Below are 25,251 nucleotides of genomic sequence, written 5' to 3'. Positions count from 1 at the left end.
AAGAAAGAAAATAACCAAATATGAAACGCGTATAGCAGCATCATGTGAAACCGATTACAGTCAAATAAAAACATTCAAATATTGGCATTAAATATGATATGAGTCTTTATCCACTGGGTCCGACACCTCCGACTGTTTGGAGGGTTTTAGTCTTAACCGTTCATATGCAGAGATCAGAGCAGTGTGGTGAAATTCTTCGGCAGTTTTGCCTTCAACCGAAAGAGGAACGTGCTGGAGCTGGAGATCCGTCAGGACTACACATCATCTGGAACTCAGAAATATGTGGTGAGTCTTACAGCCCTGTGCCTTGTCACTCTGTCAGGACCCAAGCAGGCTTAAATTGTCTGACTTTTTTTGCTACGTTCTTTGCTGTGTTTGAATGTTTCCTTGCAGGGTCCAATCAAGGTGACCGTACAAGAGCTGGACGGCTCCTTCAACCACATGCTGCAGATAGAAGAGAACAGCCTGAAACACGACATTCCCTGCCACTCAAAGAGCAGAAGGTACCGGACACTGCGTCACTCTCCTCTGCCGGGCTTGGCTTGTGTATTACAATGGACACTATTACATTATTGCTGTTATAGCGCCTGAAAATCATGCATTGCTAACACTGAGATGTGCTACAGTGCATCCAGAAAGTATTGCCAGTGCTTGATGCTACAAGCTTGGCATGTTTCTCCTATTTTCTTTGCAAACCCTCCATCAGCTTTGATGGTGTACAGCCATTTTCGAATCTTTTGAGAAATGTGTAATCTACTTCAAGTCTGGACTCTGGTTGGGTGCCCCTCCTTTGTCATCTTGACTCAGTGTTTAGGGTAATTGTCCTGTTAGAACAGGGGTGGGCAACTCCAGTCCTCGAGGGCTGGTGTCCTGCAGGTTTTAGATACCTGGGTCAACACACCTGAATCAAATGATGAGTTCATTACCAGGCCTCTGGAGAACTTCAAGACATGTTGAGGAGGTCATTTAGCCATTTAGATCAGCTGTGTTGGATCAAGGACACATCTAAAACCTGCAGGACACCGGCCCTCGAGGCCTGGAGTTGGACACCCCTGTGTTAGAAGATGAACCTTCACCCCAGTCTGAGAAGCAGAGCTCTCTGAAGGTTAATGATGTCTCCGTACATCACTGCATTCATCTTTACCTCGGCCCTGACTAGTTTCCCAGTTCCTGCTGCCAAGAAGCATCGCCACAACGTGATGCTGGCACCACTGTAGGGATCGTAATGGCCAACTGATGAGCAAAGCCTGGTTTTGCTCGACATGACGCTCGACATTCAGGCTGAAGAATTTAATCTTTGTTTCATCAGACCAGAGAATTTTGTTTCTCGTCGTCTGAGAGTCCTTCGGGACTTTACTAAGGAGTGCCGTCTGTTTGGCCGCTCTGCCACATATGTCTGATTGGATAGTTAAATATTCAATGCTGCAGAAATGTTTCTGTGCCTTCTGTGGATTTCATGGCTTGCTTTGTGCTGTGTGCCTTTCCAAACCATGCTCAGCTGAATTTACCACAGTTGGGCTCCAGTCAGGTTGTAGAAGCTCTTGATCAGTAGAAACAGGACGCACCTGAGCTCAGTTTTGAGTGTCACTGGAAAGGCTGTAAAATCTTATATATGTGTTCAATTTTTGTTGTTTTATTTTTAATAAATTTGCAAGAATTTAAACAAACTTTATTCACTTTGTCATTACTGTGTGTAGAATTTTGAGGTCAAATTAATTGAATCCATTTTGGAATAACATGACAGCATGTGGAATAAGTGAAGCGTGTGGATACTTTTCAGATGCACCATTTGATGTTACTTAGAAGAAGGTTGTGGCTTCACTGTTTCCTCCTAATATATACGAATGTTTCCAGTCTTTGTTCTGATGCTTTGTTTCTCTCCTCAGCGAGAGCGTCTGTCATATCAGGCTGGGAGTGTTTGGTGTCGGGTCACTGATGTGATTTCTGTTTGCAGAAACAAGAAAAAGAAGATCCCTCTGATGAATGGAGAGGAAGTTGACATGGATTTATCTGCAATGGAGTAAGACATTACTGCTGTGATGCATTGCTGCTATGTGATTAAGGCTACGTTCACACTGCAGGTCTTGATGCTCAATTCAGATTTTTTGATCAAATCCGATTTTTTTTGTCTGCTCGTTCACACTACAAATAAAATGCGACAGCAAACGCGCTCTAGTGTGAACGCTCAAAGCGCCGCATGCACAAAAGCAGACGTCACACACGACGCGCTCTGTTTAGACCCAGAGCAAACAGTATTTTGTGACTGATGGCCTTAATATAAAGACTTCGGACTTCACGTTTCCCAATTTTTGCTTTAAGTTATTTTGTTATTTACATAATAATGTAAATAACCTAATAATGATCCTTATTGCTGTTTTAGAGGAGCGGTGCTTCAAAGGATAGCTGCAGATTTCTGTCAGAATCTGCAGATTATACAGTACAAATAAAATGTTCACGTTTCTCCAACGTTGTCTTCCCAACAGTTTCACTGACATCTACACTGGATGGACAGGAAGCGTTCGCGATGTCTTCTCCGGCGCTGATATTTGGCGTCTGTCTTGTGTCAGTGATGTAAAACAAACAGCAGTCGCTTTCTAAAACATCGGATATGTATCGGATTCAGGACCACATACGAAAGTGACCCAGATCGGATTTGAAAATATCGGATTTGTGCCGTTCACACTGTCACACCATGATGGGATATGGGTCGCATAGGGTCAAAAAAATCGGATTTGATGCACTTTCGCCTGCAGTGTGAACGCAGCCTAAGAGTATTGTCTTGCCAAGTTAATGCATACATCTGTCTAACATATACGGTGTCCGTGTCTGTTCATTCGTCTGCAGTGCTGACTCTCCCCTCCTGTGGATCCGAATCGACCCGGACATGTCCATCCTGAGGAAGGTGGAGTTTGAGCAGGCTGACTTCATGTGGCAGTATCAGCTGCGCTATGAGAGGGATGTTGTTGCACAGGTGGGCTAACAGTAAGCATGCAGGGCTCCACACCGGCCTTAAAGAGCAGTCCCCTGTGTGTTAGATGAGCCTGTAGTTCTAATGAGTTGTCATTTCCAAAATTGATTTGATAAAGGAATCCCTTTATTTGCTAAAATCACAGCTCACTAATGTTCTTTGTCTTCATTCTGCTGCACAGTGATGCACATGTGCAGCTTTTTCCACTTCCACTATGACACCAGTGCATCGGAACATTATTTTATCACTGTGTCTAACAGGTAGCGAGTGCCCAGTGTTTAAGTATTCAGACTGTATCCATCAGTCTAAGGAAGAGACTGTGAATAATTCTTTATATGTAACGTCAGACAAGACTTAAACATATTAAACGGTATCAATGGGACCAAGATGCATCAGATTTAAAGTGTTTATTTGTCACAACATTTGCTTGCACTCGTGTCCGTGTGTCGGAGAGAGTCTTCACTGCTCTGCTGTTACTTACAGCCACACTGCTTTCACTGTGAGTGCACCTCCTCACACACATGCGCTGCCTCTGCGGGCAGATGAAATGAAAAACAACAATATTTCCTGATATTTTTCCTCCATGGTGATGGTCACATGGTCAAGTTCTCCAGTTCCTGTAGCATCAAGGCACCGTCCAGTCCTGACGGTTGGCGTGCCGTTTTCTCATTAATTAATCTTCTCTCCATGCAACAGAGCTCAGCCTTTCTGGTTTTTGTTTCATGCAGACATTTTCATGCAGGAAAAGTCATTTGCATGTTGCTTTGTGGTAAAGAATGAGGCCTCTGATCCTTGCTTGCTGTCACGCGTTCTCTAGTCTGTAATGATGGTTTTGTTCCTGACTTCTTTGCCTGTGAATCCAACTCTGGCATAAATCACAACCGTCCCTGTGGAGAAATCTTTTTTGAGGCCACAGCCAGGATGCGGGTTGCAGGTGTCTTTTAGGAACTTGAAGTGTTTGGACAATCTTTCATTTAAATGTCGGTTTTATGGTTTAATTAAATGTGTTTTTTGCCATGTTTTCTGCTTAGTTATGCAGCTACAAAAACTGCAACGTTAGCATAGTTAAAGTTACTGTTCGTACTACTGCAATTTTTTAGTAAATGTTCATCTTTTTCTTTTTTTAAGCTGTTATGTGTAAAGTCTGATTGAACAATGATCTCTCTGTTAGGAGGAGGCCATCTCAGCACTTGAAAAATTCCCAACTCCTGCCTCCAGGCTGGCTCTGACTGACATCCTTGAGCAGGAACAGTGTTTCTACAAAGTTCGCATGCAAGCGTGCTTCTGTTTGGCTAAGGTACGTGTCACTGTGTTGGTGTGTGATTCAGTAACAGCACAATGAAAAGGTTTTGAAGGCCAACGCAAAGCGTCTGTGGCACAGCTTCTTCCACAATCTGTTGAATGCAATATGTAAGCCACAACCATAGAGATGATGGCAAGTGACTCCCAAACATCCATCCGTCTGTTAATTAGTCTTCCCTCATCTGTCAGCATCCACCTGAGCTCCATTGTCCAGTGAGATTAAGTTAGCGCTGTTTGGTCCTGTCAGCGGCTCTGAGGAACGAGGTGCGCCCTTCTTACACCGTCTAAAATCAGATGGATGCTTTAGCTCAGGTCATGTGGGATCCAGCACAGCCACATTTTCTAACCCTTCATGTTCGTGTGTTTGTGATTTCACCTGGAGTTTAAATCGTCAAAGTAACTTCAAACAGAACCACCTTAATAACTCCAGTTACAGAGTTGCTGATGTGCGGCGTTGGTTTTTTAATCTCACAACAAGTTGTGGATTCCTCGTTTACGCTAAGGCCGAGTCTGCGAGCGCTGGGACACGTGCTGTCAGCAGGGAGCGTCAAAGCGCCCTCTGGTGGACAAACCCTCCAGCATCAACACAACATGGTTGAATGGTGTTTCTCCTGACTCTTTATTATTTATCAGCCATCATAAATGCCAATACCGATATTACCAAATGGCTAATGTGGGCTTACATATCAGTTTAGACTCCTTGAATCTGTTAGAGGTTACTATAAAGCTAGCTACGTCACCTCTTCACAACAGTACAGAAGAGACGGGACACAAAGCAGTCACAGACGGATTTATTCCTCTTGCCGCAGACTTAGTGAGAGGCCTGCTAAACCCAGCACAAGGAAGGAGCCAGGTTACACAACTACAGACTGAGGCAACACTAATGTATGCAACACTATGTGCCAGCAGTCATGACATCACTTTTGGTGGTCATCAGCATCAGCTAGAATAACAACAGCAAGCATAAATTGCCTGCAATGTTGTTAATATGGCAAAGCGATGTGGTCATGCTGAGTTTGGCTCCACGTGTCACTGTTTGAAATGGCTCATTGTTAGCAGCAGACAGAAACTGGAGGGTGGTATTCTGGGAGTAGTATAAAAGAAAACGTGTTAACAGGTGAGAAAGTTTTAAGAATAAAGTTTTGGGCGGACTGATTGAAGGATCCACATAGGAACGAGCAGTTTCAGCCTATAGCTTCACAGTGTGACTTTTCTTTTTAATCAAAGATGACAAAAACAGGGGCCTTTCCTCTGTTTCTTCTGCATTTACGTCAGTGGTCACTTAGTATATTAGTACCAAATAAAATGTAACTGATTGTAACTATTACAAAAGAGCTGCAGCAGGAGTACAGGCCATCGTTTCCAAGCTAGCGAGGCCACCCACCACTTTAAATGTTGCTGCACTTCAGCTCAGTTGACTGAATAATTCTGTGGCTCCAGGAAATTCTCTGTTCTCTGGATTTGGTCTGTTCTAACTTTCACCCCACTGGATTTCCATCCTTCAGGTTCCACCTGAACCAATATTTTCACAGCATGAGTGGAGGATGAAATGGCAGCACTTCGCTTCTTTCACTAGCTCGCTGCGTTTGGCCACAGAGCCCCCAGCAGACTCTGTGATAATGGCTTTTGGTATACACAAAGCTCACGCACACTCAGGCATCCACACTCACACTGACCACAGACTGTAGTATGGCAGGCTTTACATTCCTCTCTTGACTTGGCTGCATTGCGATTGGTCGGGATCAGTTGTGTGTTGTTGGTGGAAAATGTGGGAAGCACGCTTCGAACACAGTGATACAGTCCATGAATGCATCCCCACATCCGACAGCCCACCTCCCCCTTATCCAGCTAACCAAATGACAACATCCTGCATGAGTGACCCTTGCCCTCATTTTACCACATTAACATAAATTCCCCAATATCCTGTTGGAGCGTATAGACCACTGGGGCCGCTGGTCTTCATACCTGTGGAAACCACACGAGCTGTTCGTGTGTGCATTTGCTGTTGACTTTGTAGCTCAGCTCTCACCACACGAAGTGCAACAGACAGACAAAGCATTGTTATACAAGCGAGAACATTTTTCACTTGTCACTCGTGTTTCTCAAATTCCTCCTGTAGCTATTATACTTCGCCGTACATTCTTCATTCCCTGCACTCTGCTGGAATCTGAAATGTTTCGTTTTTCTCTTTGTTGTTTTACTGTGACGGCAGCAGACAGAGGGGAGCTGATGGATGCAGTTCTGCACAATCAGGCGTTTAAAAGTGTAATAAAGTAACTTGTGGTTTGTTTTGTTACGCTGTGATTCTTACAGATAGCCAACGCCATGGTGAGCACATGGCAGGGTCCACCAGCTATGAAGTCCCTGTTCACCAGAATGTTCTGCTGCAAGAGCTGCCCAAACATCATCAAGACCAACAACTTCATCAACTTCCAGAGCTACTTCCTCCAAAAGGTACAGCCAAGAAGCAGAGCTAAATGGTCCGATTAAAAAGCTTGAAGCTTTATCTTACGATAAGTGCTGTCACATCATGAGATTTTAATCGTTAACACATGAATAACTGCTCTGAACAAATAGTCTTTGTTATCTCGAGCACAGCGTTAGTAACTTGCAGACTATGAATTCACAGTCAGCTGTGTGTCAGCTAACTGGCAAATCTAATGTAGGTATCCTGTTTAATCCACTTTAGCCTTCTCACATTTGCTTTCATCTGTAAGCTGCTTTGCAACCCACCTCAACCCCAGCTTCACATGAGTACGGGTAAGCCGGTGTGCCAAAATCAGAGCCACACCACCAAATACGAATGACTGCAGATGGAAGAAACAGCCTTCTTTGGATTTTAGTGGTCATGTGGTCAGTCGTAATGACTTAATTAGATACTTTGTGAAGAATAAAATAATAAGAAGAAGATAAATATGTTCTCTATCCTGTAGACTTTGTAAATAAAACATGCACAGGGCCGGTATAAATAACTCAAATATGTTAAGTGTATCAGTACAACTACAAAGAAATTCTAGTGGTGGGTATTAACAATAAACACTGGACTATGGCAAACGCAACAAGCACAGCCAGGTGACAGAGTCGCAGTTACGAGATACTCTGTGTGTGGCACAAATTCTCCAAATGTGACTGCAGTCAGAAAGCGTACGTAAAAGGACTGGCTTGTGTTTTAGAAATGGCACTCGTGCTCATAGGTGAAGCTCTTTATAAGAGTAAATATTATTATAATATCCTGTTTAGTTTATGAGTTTTATAGTTTTAATGTTAAACACATTTGTCTCAAATAAACATTAAAGGGTTCTTATCACGTACATGTGGCCAAATGCACTAAATGAATGTTTTTGTTCAAAGCAAATATTAGAAATATCATATATTTTGTGAGCCGCTATCAAGAGGAGCCGTTTCTTAACATGTCATTCCAGATTTCAGTAGAACAGCCCATCGAGTATAAAGCTATCATGACGCCTGTTTTGTGTTTCTCATGCCAGACGATGCCGGTTGCCATGGCGTTACTCCGAGATGGGCAGAACATCTGTCCCAAAGACGTCCTCAACTTTATACTCGATCTGATCAAGTATAACGACAACAGGAAAAACAAGGTAAATTCAGTCATAGTGATGTGTTTACTCTTTGTTTGCATTGTCAGCTGCTGACTGGTCGAGTGAGTGGGCATAAAGAGGAGCCGCAGATGTAAATGCAGAGCTAGCTAAGTCTGGTACATCTGTTGTGTCTGCTGTGAGATGACCATTTTGGGATTTTCATGACGAGCCAAATGTAATAACTAACTGCTGACTGATATCGACATATGAACAGATAAAGAGGTCGGTGTTTTTGTCAAAGATTCATCTAGAAAAAAAGATAAAGAACAAAACTGTAGACAGATGATTAGCAGCTACGTTTGAATTTGAACAGTACATTTTTGGTGCATCCCTGCTGTGATTTAATCACACGCGACTCTCACAAACCCCTCCAAACCTTGTATCCACACTGTAAAGTATCCATAAACATTCTTCATCATTCTCCTTTTTCCCATCCTTTCACTCCTCTTCAGTTTTCCGATAACTACTACCGAGCAGATCTGATCGAGGCCCTTACCAACTCCCTGACTCCCGCCATGAGCATCAACAATGAAGTGCGCACGGTGGACAATTTAAATGCTGATGTCCGTCTCATCTTGGAGGAGATCACACGATTCCTAAATATGGAGAAGTTGCTGCCAAGCTTCCGAAACACCATCACTGTCAGGTACCACGCCGAGTGTGTCCTTGTGTTTCAGCGCTACAGCACAAAGTTGTTAGTGAAATATACAAAACGCAGCTTTTTCCCATAAACTGAAATGTTTATTTTAACATTTAACTTGAATGTGGAACATACTTTTCAATGTTTTTGCTTTGGTGACATTAGCCCTCTGCAAAAAGAACAAGATCGTGTGGGGATGTCAGAAAGTCCATATTCATCTTTACATGCCTGAATAGTTCTCATGTGTCTGACACAAAGCAGTCCATTCAGTGTAACAAAAGAAAAGAGCGTTTTGACGTTACTTAGATACAGAGAAGCTTGTATCCTCTCTGTTAACTTGTCACACTCCTTCTCTCTGTCGTCTCTAGCTGTCTGAGAGCGATCCGTCAGCTTCAGAAGAACGGCCACATACCAAGTGACCCGTCGCTCTTTAAGTCCTACGCTCAGTACGGACACTTTGTCGACCTTCGCATCGCTGCACTGGAAGCTCTGGTGGACTACACTAGAGGTAGGAGGAATAATACACGTTTGCTGGGGGGCAACCAATCATTTGGCAGCACCAGTATGATACCTGTGGTCCCCTGTCAGCATTTCTACTGAAGCTATAAGAATGCTTAGGTCTTTAAAATGCCCGGGGTTTCTTCACATCTTAATCAAACAGAGCAATAACACAGCTGATTGGTGCAGATCAGCCTGGTTCTCTCAGACGTATTTGTTGGTGGATCATCTGCTAGTTTAAGGTTTTCTCTCTAATATTGCAGGATTTTCACCTTTTAAGCTGCCTTGACTTTACTGTTTTTGTGAATTGGTGCTATATGAATAAACTGTTCCTCTTTTAACACCATTGTTCACAGTGAAACACAAAATGACTTCAGTGTTCATTTAAGACATGTTTGGAAAATGTTAGTGTGATCCATAACTTTTGAGGAGTGCAAATATGGACGTTACCTTTATGTTTATTGCACCAAAGGACAAGAACGTAATGTAGAGGCATGGTAAAGGACACACTGTTAAGTAATGCAAATTTGAATGTTGTTGTTGACACGGCTTGAGCACAGATATGATTCATGTGTGATCTTGAGTGTTTGTGCTGCAGTGGAGCGGAGTTCAGCGGAGCTGCAGTGGCTGCTCAGCATGGCTCAGAATGACCCAGTTCACTATGTCAGGTCAGACATCACTCACCTCAAATTCACACTCTTTGAGTGTTTGTTGTCGCGTTTCTTTATATGATGAGAGATTCCCTTGAGTCAGTCTTGATAGTGAAGCAGCTGCTGTGCCTGACGTGATAATAAAGTCAGGGTATCTGTGGCTGTGAAAAAAGCCTTTAAAATTCCTTCTACTTAAAGGTCTCATATCATAAAAATGCCTTTTCTGGATTTTGAGATTTTTATCAACTTTGTGCTATAAAATAAAAATCTGAGGTTGTAGTTCCTTTAGCCCCTGGACAACAACAACAACAACAAAGCCAGTCAGAATTTTCTCTGCTTCTGGCAGGAACAGAGTGACTGTAAAGTTTTTGTTTAGAGCAAAGCTGTGAATTCACACATCACAAGTGAGAAAGACACTTTTTGCTCATTTTGTTTAGAGCTATACATTGTTATCATTATGTGTTACTATAATGAGTGTAGCATATATGTCTGTGTGTATCATATCTCTTCCATAACTAGTGGGTTAAGGCTGAAACTTTGCCATTAATAATGATGTTTTTAAAAACAGACTTAATATATTCCTAAATTCTTTTGATTTCACGATCATCATCCCTCTGTGAATACAATCTTAAGTTCTTCCTCTACATTTGTTTAATGTGTCCCATTCAGCGTAGTGTACTCCTGAACGTAACTTACAGCAGGCAAGTTTCAGGAATTTTAGGAATGAGCACGAGTACCTGATATGTAGAATTATTAAATCTGTATTTTATGTTTCTGTTCTTGACCTACAGACATAAGATCCTGGGTATGCTCTGTAAGAACCCACCATTCACCAAGACAACAGACTCGGCTCTGTGTAATGAAGCTCTGGTCGACCAGCTGTGGAAGTTCATGAACTCTGGTAAGAAACACACGAGACAAACATTGCTAGTGGCCCCCTGCTGTGCAGGCCTCTGCTGTGTGCCCAAACTTCAGGGTTTTAGTTCATGGCTCTTTATTGAATCCAAATGCAGTCTCTTGTTGTAAGTTTAAATTTTAGCTTTTTGTTCTTGAGTGCAGTGTTTCAGGGCAAATTTCAACTCCTGAATGAACAGATTAGAGTTTAATGATACAAATATCTAATAAGATGAAGTGATCAAATGTAAAGTGATGACATTATAGTGTCGCTCTTTGCTCTGAGAAGAAGAAGCTCAGCTAAAACACTTCTGTGTCCGTCATTGTCCAACACGGTTCCTCAGTAGAACAATAGTACAATACTACACACTTTTTCATACACTGAATTGTAACAGACTTTACAGTGGTCATCTTGACATTGTGGTTGTACAGACTCCTCTTTTCTCTGCTGCCTGGATGAAGACGTGTAAACTAGGGCTGGGTATCGTCACTGATTTCTGGAATCGATTCGATTCAATTCGATTTGAATCTGGGAAATTTTGCCTCAGACAGTCAGAAATATTATAATTCAGATCAGCACATTTACATCTTTTTGTATCTATAAAAAGGAAGCTGACACTTTCCAGACTTTATCAAAGGTGTGAGCATCACAGCAGAGGCCTTTGTGTCAAAGCAGCTGAAGATAAACACACAAAAACATGAAGGTGGTTTTCCTGTTCTGGGTTTTATAAAAATATTCTGCAGTACATCAAAAACGAAAGAAAACCGTTAATCAACATATGAACATCACCTCTGAAGTTACAGAGGTTTTATTAGAGACACAGCGTTTTGCATTTTGTATAATTTTAAAAAGTTTAAATTTGTTCAGAAGCCTGTTGAACAGCAGAAATTAGGTTTTCTTTTCGAAAGTGAGTAAAAGGAAAAAACAGCGGCCGACAGCCTGTAAACAACTGTAGACTTGTGCATAACAAGCAAGAGAATAATGAAGAAAACAGATTTTTAGACGGGAAACTGTTGTTGAAGTACAGAGAGAGAGAGAGAGAGAGAGAGAGAGCTGTGCATGAAGTGTGATTTTATCCTGGTGGAAGCAAAACAGTAAAAGTCAGAGTGAATCCATGACGATGTTTATGTGAAGCGTAGTTTGGATCTTCTTTTGCTGCTGGTTCAGTCAATATTGTTTGGAGAGAGATCAAACCTGCAGCTTCAGAATCAGCGCAAAAAGGGCGTAAACACAAAGCGCCGACACATCAGAGTCAGCGAGCTGTCGGCTTTCAGCCCCGACCGTGTCCGTGCCGTCGGGTGAGAAAGTCACAGCTCACTGATTCTGATGCGTCGGCGCTTTGTGTTTACGTCTCTGTGCAGAGTCCGTGTTCCTGCTCTCAGTTACTGTTTTAGCTGTTTGGTGGTTGTTGAAATTTTGTGAGGTTTCACCTGAGATTCTGGTGTTTTGGGCAAAATAAATTCATATTAAAAAATCAAGATTTTAATGAATCGATATCACGTTATCCAAGCCAGAATCGATTTTAGTCGATAAATCGATCATCAAAACCCAGCCCTAGTGAAAAGCATCCGAAGTAAAATCTGCACGTTGATACACTCTAGGTGCGATGACACAAATGGATGAACAATTTTGTGTAGCTCAGAGGACGAGAATATAGCTCACGATTTAGAAATATTCCTCAAATTAAAGAAATGGGAACTTGGTATAGTTTTATATATGAGTCAAAGTTCAGAGCCTATCCAGCTCATCATGTGACTTAAAAGCCACATAAACCTGAATGTCATCAGCATAGAAATAATAAGAAATGCCAAAAAAAAGAATGATACCGGCTAAAGGAAGCATGTAAACGGAAAATAATAACCAGGATTACGCCTTGTGGAACTCCATGTGTAAAAGGAGAAATCGCTTCCTCCAACAGAGGACGTCCTTCCAGATAAACAGGAGGAAAACCAGTGAAGTGCCGAGTCAGAGATACCAGCCAAAACTTTGAGCAATGGGTACAAACCAATTACCTGCAACAGATGCCATTAAAAATCATTGTAGAGCTTTGAAACAGTGGTCAGGTCTCTGACGAGCATGATGAGAGTTTCATTTAGTCTAACCGGAGAGAACCAGAGAAGAACCTTAAGTCCGTAACCTGATTCTCACCATGACGGAGAAATAAATAGCTACTCTCAGTGACATCACACAGATACAGTTGTAGAAAAAATGGCATGAAACTTTAGAGCAGACTAACAAGGAGCACTTGCACATAAGCACAACTCTTATTTGAACACATGTTTAATGTGAACCTGTTTTACTGGAACGGTATACGTGTAACAGAAAGAAAGCACAATAGCTGCTGGAGTAGGCACACAGCTTCCAGCCTGAACACAGGACCTGATTCTGTCTCGTGACAGCCTCACACTGCTGTCAGTCTCACTCTGTGGCTGCACAGCTGTCTCCTCAGGTTCACAGCAGTGTGTCTGATTAATGAGCTTTAAGTTTTGGTCTGCTGCCGTACGGCTTTTGTTCCTCGGGAAGAGCTTTTCCTTCTCCTCTCACGATATGGGCTCTACCCATGAACCACAGGCAGGGCAAATTACACTGATGGTGAGGTCAGCTAATGCTCACTCAGTTGTTCTTGCAAGAACTGCGCCCACAGCTAATATACGCTGTATGTACCAGAACCAAGAACATGTTTTCTTCACAGCATGCTGTCTTTAATTTCTCTGGGACACAATTCCAGGAAAGTCACTTGAGCTAAAAAGTTTCCTCTCTGTACACGGAGCCACGGCCAGCAGAGGCTTGGAAGTTTAACTTGAAAGAAATTATTGTATTTGGACTGAAGAACTTAAAAAGCACCAGACTTTTACCACTTCTCTTCTGGTCGTTACATCTGCGCTGAGGAGACTTGCTCTCTGAATGGTTTCAAAACCCAGACTCTCTGTATTGTGTTGTTCTCAGCATGCCCCACCAAGGCCCCTTCACATGCTGCCTTTAACCCCCACTCAGTGAGCATGCAGGAGGACGCGGGGTTCTTTCAGAAAAGTCGTTTACTGGTCCATATACAGTGTTTTCCAAATGTTTGAAGGCCTTCTCTTTGAGTTTATGTTTATTGTTGGCAGGAGGCTGTGAAGTGCAACCATCAACTGACTTATTTCTATCAAGCATAATAACTGCAGTTTATAATCATCACCACAACAACATGAAGCTGCGATAAATAACTTCCACGTGTCTGACTGGACAGACTTCTGTCAGACTCCTAAACCAAGCAGCTGTTGCTCAGCTCTCATACAGGATACTGACTGCAATCCTCTACAGCAGATCACAGCAAAAGACTTGGTTCTGTCTTTGTGTTTTCAAACTGGTAATGCAACACTTGAGTCTCTCAGTCAGCTGGTTTCCAGAAAGTGAGAAACATAAAAGAAAAGCCTTCAGCTTTTGCCAGTTTGCATGAATCAGCACTAAAGTAAAGTGGCATTAAACTGCAGATGCATATTCTCTGCTCCAGAATGACCTTGAGCCTTGGTTTAATTCCTTCTACACACCTTTAGCTCCACACAGGTGTGTCTGCAGATCTGACACCCTGAATGATACAGCCACACGGACATCCTGTTGAGAACCGAGGGGGGAAAAATAATCTTTCAGTTCAACCTTTTTTTGTGATTTGTGTGTCCACTACAGAGAGAATAAGTGAATAGGCTGAGTTTCATGAGGTTGTCTCGAGAGCGGTGTGGCTCTGCAACTCAGCGTGGCTGTAGTAAACCATCAGTTTCAGTATGGATAAATCTTTGTTGTTTATTATGAATGATTTATTTAAAACAAATATTCAGTATATTCAGTGTGAGAGGAAGTTAAGTAAAGAAAATATAGGATTTTCCAGTGGGATGACACAAATGTCATACAGAGAGGAAGCTGAAGATGATCCAAATCATCAGCTTCGGGGTCTCCAAACACGCAGCTGTGCATGATGATCAGAGGTTTGTCCAGAATCATCTTTGCAAACTTGCTCTGTGCCACCACGTTGTCTTTAGAGACAAGAGGTTTACTCGTGGCAACCCTTCCAAACATATTAGCACGTGGCCGCTCATTACCATCTTACTTCCTGCTTCCATTGGATTGCATTAGACTTTGTGTAGCTAGCTGTCGTTCTGACTTTGTTGTGTAGTTGTTGTTAGCTGCCAGTCGCAGCAGATGGCCCCGCCCCTCCCTGAGCCTGGTTGGAGGTTTCTTCCTGTTAAAAGGGAGTTTTTCCTTCCCACTGTCGCCAAAGTGCTTGCTCATAGGGGGTCATATGATTGTTGGGTTTTTCTCTGTATGTATTATTGTAGAGTCTACCTTACAGTATAAAACACCATGAGGTGACTGTTGTTGTGATTGGGCGCTGTGTAAATAACATTGTTTTTCTGTGTTTTAATTCAATTCAATTCAATTCAATTTTATTTATATAGCGCCAAATCACAACAAAAGTCGCCTCAAGGCGCTTCATAGATACAGAGAAAAACCCAACAATCATATGACCCCCTATGAGCAAGCACTTTGGCGACAGTGGGAAGGAAAAACTCCCTTTTAACAGGAAGAAACCTCCGGCAGAACCAGGCTCAGGGAGGGGCGGGGCCATCTGCTGCGACCGGTTGGGGTGAGAGAAGGAAGACAGGATAAAAGACATGCTGTGGAAGAGAGACAGAGGTTAATAACAGATATGATTCAATGCAGAGAGGTCTATTAATACATAGTGAGTGAGAAAGGTGACTGGAAAGGAAAAACTCAATGCATCTTGGGAATCCCCCGGCAGCCTACGTCTATTGCAGCATAACTAAGGGAGGATTCAGGGTCACCTGGTCCAGCCCTAACTATATGCTTTAGCAAAAAGGAAAGTTTGAAGCCTAATCTTAAAAGTAGAGATAGTTTCTGTCTCCCGAATCCAAACTGGAAGCTGGTTCCACAGAAGAGGGGCCTGAAAACTGAAGGCTCTGCCTCCCATTCTACTTTTAAATACTCTAGGAACAACAAGTAGGCCTGCAGAGTGAGAGCGAAGTGCTCTAATAGGGTGATATGGTACTACAAGGTCATTAAGATAAGATGGGGCCTGATTATTTAAGACCTTGTATGTGAGGAGCAGGATTTTGAATTCAATTCTGGATTTAACAGGAAGCCAATGAAGGGAAGCCAAAACAGGAGAAATATGCTCTCTCCTTCTAGTCCCTGTCAGTACTCTTGCTGCAGCATTTTGGATTAGCTGAAGGCTTTTCAGTGAGTTTTTTTGGACATCCTAATAATAATGAATTACAGTAGTCCAGCCTGGAAGTAATAAATGCATGAACTAGTTTTTCAGCGTCACTCTGAGACAGGATTTTTCTAATTTTAGAGATGTTGCACAAATGGAAGAAAGCAGTCTTACATATTTGTTTAATATGTGCGTTGAAGGACATGTCCTGGTCAAAAATGACTCCAAGGTTCCTCACAGCGTTACTTGAGGCCAAGGTAATGCCATCCAGAGTATGAATCTGCTTAGATACCATATTTCTAAGATTTTCAGGGCCGAGTACAATAACCTCAGTTTTATCTGAATTAAGAAGCAGAAAGTTAGCGGCCATCCAGGTCTTTATGTCTTTAAGACATTCCTGCAGTTTAACTAATTGGTGTGTGTTATCTGGCTTCATGGACAGATAGAGCTGGGTGTCATCTGCATAGCAGTGTAAATGTATGCTATGTCTTCTAATGATGCTGCCTAAGGGAAGCATGTATAATGTAAACAGAATTGGTCCTAGCACTGAACCCTGTGGAACTCCATAATTAACCTCAGTGTGTGAAGAGGACTCTCCATTTACATGCACAAATTGGAGTCTATTAGATAGATATGATACAAACCACTGCAGTGCAGTACCTGTAATACCTACAGCATGTTCTAATCGCTCTAATAGGATATTATGGTCAACAGTATCGAACGCTGCACTGAGGTCTAGCAGGACAAGCACAGAGATGAGTCCACTGTCAGAGGCCATAAGAAGATCATTTGTAACCTTCACTAAAGCTGTTTCTGTGCTGTGATGAGCTCTGAAACCTGACTGAAACTCTTCAAATAAACCATTCCTCTGCAGATGATCTGTTAGCTGTTTGACATCTACTCTTTCAAGGATTTTTGATATGAAAGGAAGGTTGGAGATTGGCCTATAATTAGCTAAGACTGCTGGGTCTAGAGATGGCTTTTTGAGTAAAGGTTTAACCACAGCCAGCTTGAAGGCCTGTGGTACATAGCCGACCATTAGAGATAGGTTGATCATATTTAAGATCGAAGAATTAATCAATGGCAGGACTTCTTTGAGCAGTTTTGTAGGAATGGGGTCTAAAAGACACGTTGATGGTTTTAGTGCTAGCTGCCATCTTTTGATGTCTTCAGAAGAAGCTAACTGTACAAATTTAAACCAAACAATATTGGAAACTGTGAGAGTTAAAAGGTCTTCATGGATGTGATTTCTGTAGGTCCTTTGTTCATTGTCAGCGGGTCATTTGACTAGTTATGGTCTACATCTTGGTGCAGCGCTTATATATGAACCCAAAGCTCTGCTTTCTATTGTGTCCTCAGTTTTCATTATTTCTTTCTCTTCCAGGGGGTCCTGTCTTTCAGCCAAAGGTTTAGTCTGCCAAACAAAATACACTCCATGTCAGAAGCCAATTACAAGTATATGTTCACAGTTTCATGTTCTTCTGGGCTTTTATTCCAACATGTTATTAAATTTATTGATTTACAAGTTTGAAGCATGGACATAAATATTAATGATCATTGTTTCCTGACGAAGTCTGTTTGTCGTTCTGGTTAGTGTGAGCGGCTGCCACACAGTGCTGCCAGATGAAACCCGAGCTGGCCGGCGTGTGGTAACCTTAAATACCTGTTCTGATAGTGTGTTGGTCATTTTATAATCCTTTTTCTCCCCCGTGTGTTAAACTAGCACACTCACACAGGATGGTGTTTCACTGACTGAAGGTCAGGGAACACAAACTAAGAGGACTTTCTGCTGCTGTTAGTCGTTTTTTCAATCATCTTTTAAAGCCACAGGCCAGCCTCTGGTCTTTGGTTTGCTGGCTTCAGCAAGATTTGGAGTTTACTTCATGCCAAATCCAAACTACTCAAATGACTCACATAATGAGACATTCAGGCTTGCTGTCACTGAGAGCCTATTATCTGTATTTAGTAGTGTTGGGATTGTCTCTCCGGGGATGTCAAATAAAACGTGTGGTCGAGCAGTATGCAGCTTAGGATTAAATGCGGGCATGTACTCGTTGAAAAAAGCTTAACATGCTTGTAGATTTCCAAACGACTGCACTCAAAGCTGCTGTCTTAGAGAGTACTACAGCAGGCTCAGGAGATGATGTAATATATCCTCTTCTTTCTCAGGTACGTCCCATGACTGGCGGCTGCGCTGCGATGCTGTCAATCTCTACTACATGTTGTTTGGTCTGACTCGGCCCTCGTGCCTTCCGCTGCCGGAACTGGGCCTGGTACTCAACCTGAAGGAGAAGAAAGCAGTACTTAATCCCACCATCAAGCCTGAGCTGGGAGTCGGTGCTGTTATGGACACGCCTGCCAGCATAGGCATCCACGGTGTGGGCATGAGCTATGCAACAGTAAGTGTTGGGGAGTCACTTCATTGCCAATTTTGTTGTTTTTAAAAGCAAAACTCCATCCATCCACGTCGTCATGGTGCGAAAGGCGATGCAGACTCTGGACAGGTTGCTAGCCTATCATAGGGCTAACAGACAACCACAGTCAAGTCACCAGTTAGCCTAGCATCCATGTCTTTGGACTGTGGGCGGAAGCTGGAGTGTCTGGTGAGAACCCACACAGGAACCAGAGAACATGCAAACTCCACACAGGAAGGCCTCGGCTGGCCAGTGGAGTCAAACCTAGGATTCTAGCTGCTACACAGCTACCAAGAAGCTAACAGGAAGTAAAAACCATCAAGTATTTCACCTCAAAAGCTGGATCCTCACTGGCCACTTTATTATGTACATCAGTTCAACTGCTTGTTAATGCAGATATCCAACCTGGTCGTCTGTGAACACAGAACATGTCACAGCTTGAAGCAGATGGGCGATAGCAGCAAAGGACACACTGGCTGCTAAGAACAGCAAACTGAGACTGGATTGTGTTTTTAGCCGAAATCCTCAGTATGACATGAAGGCTGGAGCCACCAGGGCGTCTCCACAAGCTGCTTTTACCCCCCACTCAGTGAGCATGCAGGAGGACTGTGGGTTCTTGTTTGCCACTTTCAGGGATCTCAGGAAAAGTAGTTTACTGGTCCATATACGGTGTTTTCCAAATCATATTTAAAGACTTTGTTGCTGCTTATTCAGAGTTTGTTTATTATTCCATGTTGGCAGGAGGCTGTGAAGACATATTTCTATCAAGCATAATAACTGCAGTTTGTAATCATCTCATCACCACAACGACATGAAACCGGTCACTTTTGGTCTGGTTGATAAAAGACGGCGATAAATAACTTCCCACTTCCACGTGTCTGACTGGACAGTTTTCTGTCAGACTCCTAAACCAAGCAGCTGTTGCTCAGCTCTCATACCGTTTGATCACTGACTGTAATCCTCTACAACAGATCCCCGATGAACTGGAGAAATGTTGCTTGGTTTTGAGTTTGAGTTTCTGCTTTGACATTTAGATAGTAGGATCAGAAAACATGGATCCATCCTGCTTTATAACCACGGTACAGGCACTTTCTTCTCCCTTAGTACCAGCTGAGCATCGTTTAAACACCCAAGCGTACTCGAGTATTGTTGCTGACCATGTCCAAATCCTTTATGTACCATGCTCTGACAGCTGTTTCCAGCAGGATAACACACAGCGTGACAAACCTCGGGTCACTGCAAACTGGTTTCTTAAGGATGCGAGTGAGTGAATATTCTGAAGCATGGCTCCCAAACAGACGACGAGGAGTTTATACCAAAGACCAACCTGGAGAACTTACGTTGAACTTGGAGTGGAGTAAATGTTGGCGGTTTAAGTGTCTCCAGCAGCCATACGACGGTGTGATGAGTTATCGTGTCGGGTTTCACTCGTTTTTAACTCCAGCGGTGATGTCAGCAACTAACTGCTCGGTGGTCGTTTCTTTTCCTTCAGTTGTTTTTGATTTACGTGTGCCACACTGAAACGTTCACACGGTGCACACGTAGAAGCTGCCTCATAAAAGCGGTATTATTTTTGGTTGGACCCTGTGTAATTATGGCTACTACAGGATAATGCTGCCAGCAGTATTTGGCTGCACCCCATCGTCACTGCGTCAGCCAGAATCACCAAACAGAACAGCGTTCTGCTTGTTTGTTCATGATCAAAATCTCTGCGGCGGTTGATTAAACCACTCCATCACACACGTTAACTGCAGCGCACACTCAGAAGTCTGCAGGTTCTCAAAGATATGATTGAAATCATGTAAAGTGTTTCATGACTCTGTTTAACATGAAGTGCCCAGAATTTTGGGACTCGGTCCTCTTCACTGCCCTTAACCCCAGTTTTTCTACCAACACATTGGCCCCACACCTTAAAATGACCGTTGGAAAAGCGAGTATGGCGAAACATGCACATGTTACATGTTAAGACAGTGTTAATCTTTTTAAATAAAAGCCTCACACTCTAAAATCGCCTCTGCAGGGCTAAATTTCACATTTCAGCCTCTGTGTGCAAGCTAGCATCAGCCAAAGCCGTTAGCGCTAAAGCCCTGACGTGGTAGCATTGTAGGACTGCTTAGCTCCCACTCAGCTGTACTTGTTGTAGTCACGTACTGTTGGATGGACAGTGGCAGTGTTGAAAAACATGTGGACTCTAACAGTAATGTGAGCTACTCATGACCATTTGCTGCTCATAGGTATGTATACACAGGCAGAGGCCCATAGATGCTTCAATCTAATCATAACTGCTCATTTTCAACCAAGTTTCAAGTCCTTGTGTAGCTGGATTTGCTATTTGTGATACTTGGTGAGCTGTTTTAGCCTAAATGTTAATAGCAAGTATAACAGTTCTCTAATAAAGTGTTATTCTATTGCTGTAGCTACTTTACTGCACTGTCCTGCTGTCAGAGCTGGAGCTGCTGCTCATTCTGATTTCTTTCTTTGTGTCTGTCAGGTGGACGACGAGCCAGATCCTGTCTCACTGGGTGTGTGTGGCGTAGGCCAGCCCCCTCAGGGCCTGAAGAGGAAGGCTGACACCCCACTGGGATCTCCTCCAGAGCCAGGACAGGTACTGCAGCAGCAGGATGATGATGGAAGGGGAGCACGCTACAAGATCAGAGTAAGATGCTAATGACACACTAAAGAAAAATTCATCAGCCACCCATATTTTTAAAACGCTAAACAGAAAAGAACAGTATAATCTGCACCAAACACCAACGTCTCTTGATGGTGACGGCAGGTGATAGTGGTAATGCAGGACATTTAAACAAGAAGCCATCACTACTGTAGCCGTAGTAACTTCAGATCCAGCTGGACAACTGCTGATGCTTTATACCTCTGTTAAGCTGTCCACCAAATCTGAAAAACAAAACTGCTTAACAATGTCTCTGTTCACAGTAAAACTTTCTAACATGTCAAGTCTGTTAAACAAAACTGTTGGGCAGTTTACACTCGATGGGCTGTTCTACTGAAATCTGGAATGACATGTTAAGAAACGGCTCCTCTTTATAGTGGCTCACAAAAGCATTATGATCCATAAAAACTGCTTTCATTGAAACTGAATGATTCACTATCTCTAATTAAGTTCTGCTCTGTTGTAGTTCAACACTATGGAAGATGAAGACATTGACATGGAAACTGTTCATGACAGTCAGGCCTTCATTCACCATCACCTAAATCTGTTGGAGAGACCTTCTACACCTGGTAAACACACACACACAAGCCTGTTCAGCTATCTTAGTGAGGACCTTCATTGACATAATGGTTTCCCTAGCCCCTTACCCTAACCATTAAAAATGAATGCCTGACCCTTACCCTAACCCTAACCATAACCTAATTGTAACGCTGACACTAAAACCACATTTTGAGCCTCAAAAAGGCTTCAAACTTGTGCGGACCGGGTTGTGTGTCCTCACAAGTGACTGTTGGTCCTCACAAGTATAGTAGAATGCAGATTTTGGTCCTCATAAAGATAGCTAGACAGGAACACACACACACACACCACTGTAGAGGACATTACATTCACGTCACATCCTACAAGCAAGCACTTGACAACAAGAAGAAACCAGCAAAACCAGGCTCAGTGAGGCGCACCAGTCTACCTCAGCTGGTCGGGGTGAGGGCGATTAATAATAACTAATGATTATAAATGCAGTGGTGTATAAACACAAAGTGAATAAGAGGCTAAGGCGCTTGGAAAGAGTGACTGGACTTCCTTAAATGTCTTGAAGACGTTTCACCTCGCATCCACGAGGCTTCGTTATTTCTAAAACTAAATGGTGAAGAGTACCAGGTATTTCAACCCTTGTGGAGTTCCACTCAGAGCCATCGTTAGCGATATAAACTCAGCCACCTACAACTTTTTGCAAACACCAGCCTAGCTTCACTTGTGGGCAACACACCCCATCACATCAAACACTCCACTAACCTCTCCAACAAGGTCTGCAACGTTATGCTGAATCCAGATAAAAACATGCCTGTGCCATGGGATCTCCAGTATCACCCATTGTAGCCAAGCTTCACAAGGAGGAAGTGGAAAGTGAAGCTCTGGGCTCTTCAAAGGGACAGAACCTAACCACTGGTACAGCTACATGGATGATACCTGGGTCAAAATCCAAACCAGTAGAAGCCTTCACTGTTCATCCCAAGGACAAAACTCCCAAATGTAAGCTAAGCAACATGCAGTTAAAGAGTGCTCGGGCCTCTACACTGGAGGAACCAAACAGCTGCTCCATAAACACATGGCAGAACATAGAAGAGCCACCTCGACAGGACATCTGGGGCGTTATTAAACACATCCACTGATGGCTGAAGAACCTTAATCTGAACCTAAAGGGGAGCTTGGGCCACTGGTTTGGGTTGAGTCCAGCCAGGGAATGGAAACCTGCAGAAACCTGACCTTTTTGGATTTCTGTAGAAAGTAAACTTGCTCTGCAAATAAAGAAACTTGGAGTGAGTAACAAATGAGGTCAATATTTCCAGGTTCCCAGTCAGAATTTTAAACTGGTAACTCAACTCAGATTTCCAACTCAGAAAGTTGAAGCAGCCACAGCAGCCTCGAGTTATCAAAGATGGCGGCAGTAGGAAAACTGTCAAAGCACTGTTGTGTATTTGGGGCTATGCACACAGCACTGACTGCACGTTTTTCTTCTTCTTCTTTCTTCCGCCTGTCCCGTTTGGCTCTTTTGCATCAGAATTATTGTCTAAAGGTGAAGAAAGATGCCCAACGGATTTACTTTACCAAATGGACCCTCCCAGCCTCGCCGTATTGGTCTATTTGATTCACCTTTGCTTTTATTGTTTATTTTATCTTATTTTCACTTGCTCCACACGGGACAGACTTGACTGGGGGAAAGAAAGAGGGAAAGAAAAGCAGCGGGGAAGAGGAACGGTGATAAAGGGCAAAAACCAACAAAACAAACAGACAAAAAATCCAAATATCAATCACCTGGATCACCTGTTGAGAAAGAAAAAAGAGAAAACGAGGAAAAAAAAGAGCGATATAATAACCAACATCATCGCGATGATCTATGTGAATATAACAGTAAACACTAAATACTGAATATTATTGTGCAGCACGTAAGAGCGACAGCAGTTTCTGTAGTGTAGTGGTTATCACGTTTGCCTGACTGCACTGTTTTTAAAAGAAACACGCTTTTCGCTGTATTGCTAGTGATGCATGACGAAAGAAAGGTAACCAGCTATCAGAGCGTGGCAATGAACAGGCCTTTGACACACCCCAGCTTTAAATCTGACACTTGTCTTTCTCATCTCAGGTAAAGAGCCATCATCTGTTGAACAGGCTCTGCTGTCCATGCCTGCCACACCCGTGCCATCTTTCCCCAAAGAGACCACCTCCTCATCCTCTAAGCATGGAGGCGACCACGGCCACCATCACCACCACCATCACCATGAGCATAAGAAGAAGAAGAAGAAGCATAAGCACAAACACAAGCACAAGCACAAGCATGAGAGCAAGGACAAGGAGAAGGACAGAGACCGGGACAACTCGCACACCTACAGCAACAGCCCGGCCAGCGGCAGGTCGCTGCGCTCGCCCTCTCTGTCCGACTGAGCGTCCAGAGGCTGGCGCGCTCTCCAGCTGCTGTTGGCGCCGGCTGGGTTAACAGCTTGCATGTGGCATGCAACAGCACACTTGCCTCCGTCGCTTCCATGTCTGGACTCAACATTGATTCCTCAGTAGTATTATGAGACAGGAACTCTGCTGTTGCAGTGTAAGCCTCAGAACCGAAGTCCTCGGCACAGACGCCAGGGAAACTTCCACTGAGGCTGTGATGTCATCCAGGTAAACCCTCCCGAGACCTCCCTGTGTCCTTACACCACACACACGTACACCACTTCCAGGCTGTGTGGGGCGTGCAACCACACACACCTTTCTCCAAAAACAGCCTCATCCCCACAGCTCAATCCCAGCATTCAGCGTCTGCTGAGGGGAGAAGTGTGTTGTGGATTCTGCATGGACGGCGTGCAGAGACATTAAACTGATGGATTTCACTGCACTGTACCACTGAAACTTGAGTAGTGTGTGTGTTTTATACTTTGCTTCCTAATTGCATATGTTTTGGTATCCACAGACGTTGTAACTGCATTAAACAGCGTTCGTGGCTGGGTTTACTCTGGCATCATGTCTTAGCTTTGATTAGGTGGTTTTAACCAATGAGAAGAACAGAAGTCATTCAGCATTTAGATAAACAGCTGAGCACCGGCCCTCTGTCACCAAAAAACAGTTTTGTATCTTCTGGTTCACCTCACCATGCCGAAATCCAACAATAAAAGAAAAAGATTGTGTCGCTCTTCAAATGTTGCCGTTCTTTCCTCATTGTGTACATGTGAATGTTTGTGGGAAGCCTCCTCTTCAGCCTGTCAGGAGGTTGGAAATTCCCTTGATGGGATTGTAGTGTTTCCACTGAGTTAATGACAGTTGTACGAGTCTGTTCTGCCAAAACCTGTAAAATGTAAATGGACTGCAGCACAATGTAGAGCGTACCAACTACAAGATGAACTTTTCATTTTCTATACTGATAATTCAAGAACTGTTTTTATTAAAATGAATAGCTGATTGCTTGATTCTTTCTTTTTGCTGTATTTTTGTTTGACTCATAAGCCACACTCACAGCTGACGTCTGTGAATCCTGCAGGTATTTGTTCCACTGCTGATTTATAAGTTTGATCGCTTACAAAAAAATGAACACTGTAATTTTTTATTGTAGTTTTGTTTGAATGGAGCCAGAATATCAGCCAAGCATCAAGAAAAAAGACTTTGTTCTGAACTGTTTCGCATGTCACTGAGTGAAATAAGGATTTGTTCCTCCACAACGCAGCCAGAATTCTGGCTCCCCAGGTCTGTGTGCCTGTGTTGCACATACATTACAAGCAATCACTTAGAGATATTCCCGATCTCAGCTTGATATGTGTATAAGGCACCAGTCCAGTCAGTTTCTGCCATTCCAACCTCTCCTCCACCGTCGGTAAGACCAAAGAGCTGGAGGTCGGGATAAGATCGTAGACCTGCAGGAGGC

At 43.2% G+C, this 25,251-nt stretch overlaps 1 protein-coding gene across 1 annotated transcript in view; it reads left to right on the top strand.

Annotated features, from left to right (window-relative positions):
• The window catches only part of taf2 (TAF2 RNA polymerase II, TATA box binding protein (TBP)-associated factor), a 37,494-nt gene extending 12,695 nt beyond the window's left edge, over positions 1 to 24,799 (top strand). Inside the window, exons 13-27 of the mRNA XM_084943037.1 lie at positions 171 to 285; positions 394 to 503; positions 1,955 to 2,020; positions 2,845 to 2,971; positions 4,140 to 4,265; positions 6,584 to 6,724; positions 7,759 to 7,869; positions 8,322 to 8,515; positions 8,878 to 9,017; positions 9,606 to 9,675; positions 10,449 to 10,558; positions 17,931 to 18,160; positions 20,667 to 20,831; positions 21,313 to 21,415; positions 23,488 to 24,799. Of these exons, the coding sequence (XP_084799163.1) occupies positions 171 to 285; positions 394 to 503; positions 1,955 to 2,020; positions 2,845 to 2,971; positions 4,140 to 4,265; positions 6,584 to 6,724; positions 7,759 to 7,869; positions 8,322 to 8,515; positions 8,878 to 9,017; positions 9,606 to 9,675; positions 10,449 to 10,558; positions 17,931 to 18,160; positions 20,667 to 20,831; positions 21,313 to 21,415; positions 23,488 to 23,786 (2,107 nt within the window). The 3' untranslated portion in view covers positions 23,787 to 24,799. The remainder of the gene's footprint in view (positions 1 to 170; positions 286 to 393; positions 504 to 1,954; positions 2,021 to 2,844; positions 2,972 to 4,139; positions 4,266 to 6,583; positions 6,725 to 7,758; positions 7,870 to 8,321; positions 8,516 to 8,877; positions 9,018 to 9,605; positions 9,676 to 10,448; positions 10,559 to 17,930; positions 18,161 to 20,666; positions 20,832 to 21,312; positions 21,416 to 23,487) is intronic.
• Positions 24,800 to 25,251: the final 452 nt, after the last annotated feature.

Source organism: Perissodus microlepis, chromosome 11 (assembly GCF_051167445.1).
Source record: "Perissodus microlepis isolate ML-2025 ecotype Zambia chromosome 11, ASM5116744v1, whole genome shotgun sequence".
In the NCBI taxonomy this organism is placed as follows: domain Eukaryota; kingdom Metazoa; phylum Chordata; class Actinopteri; order Cichliformes; family Cichlidae; genus Perissodus; species Perissodus microlepis.
This window is presented reverse-complemented; position numbering and strand designations above follow the sequence as displayed.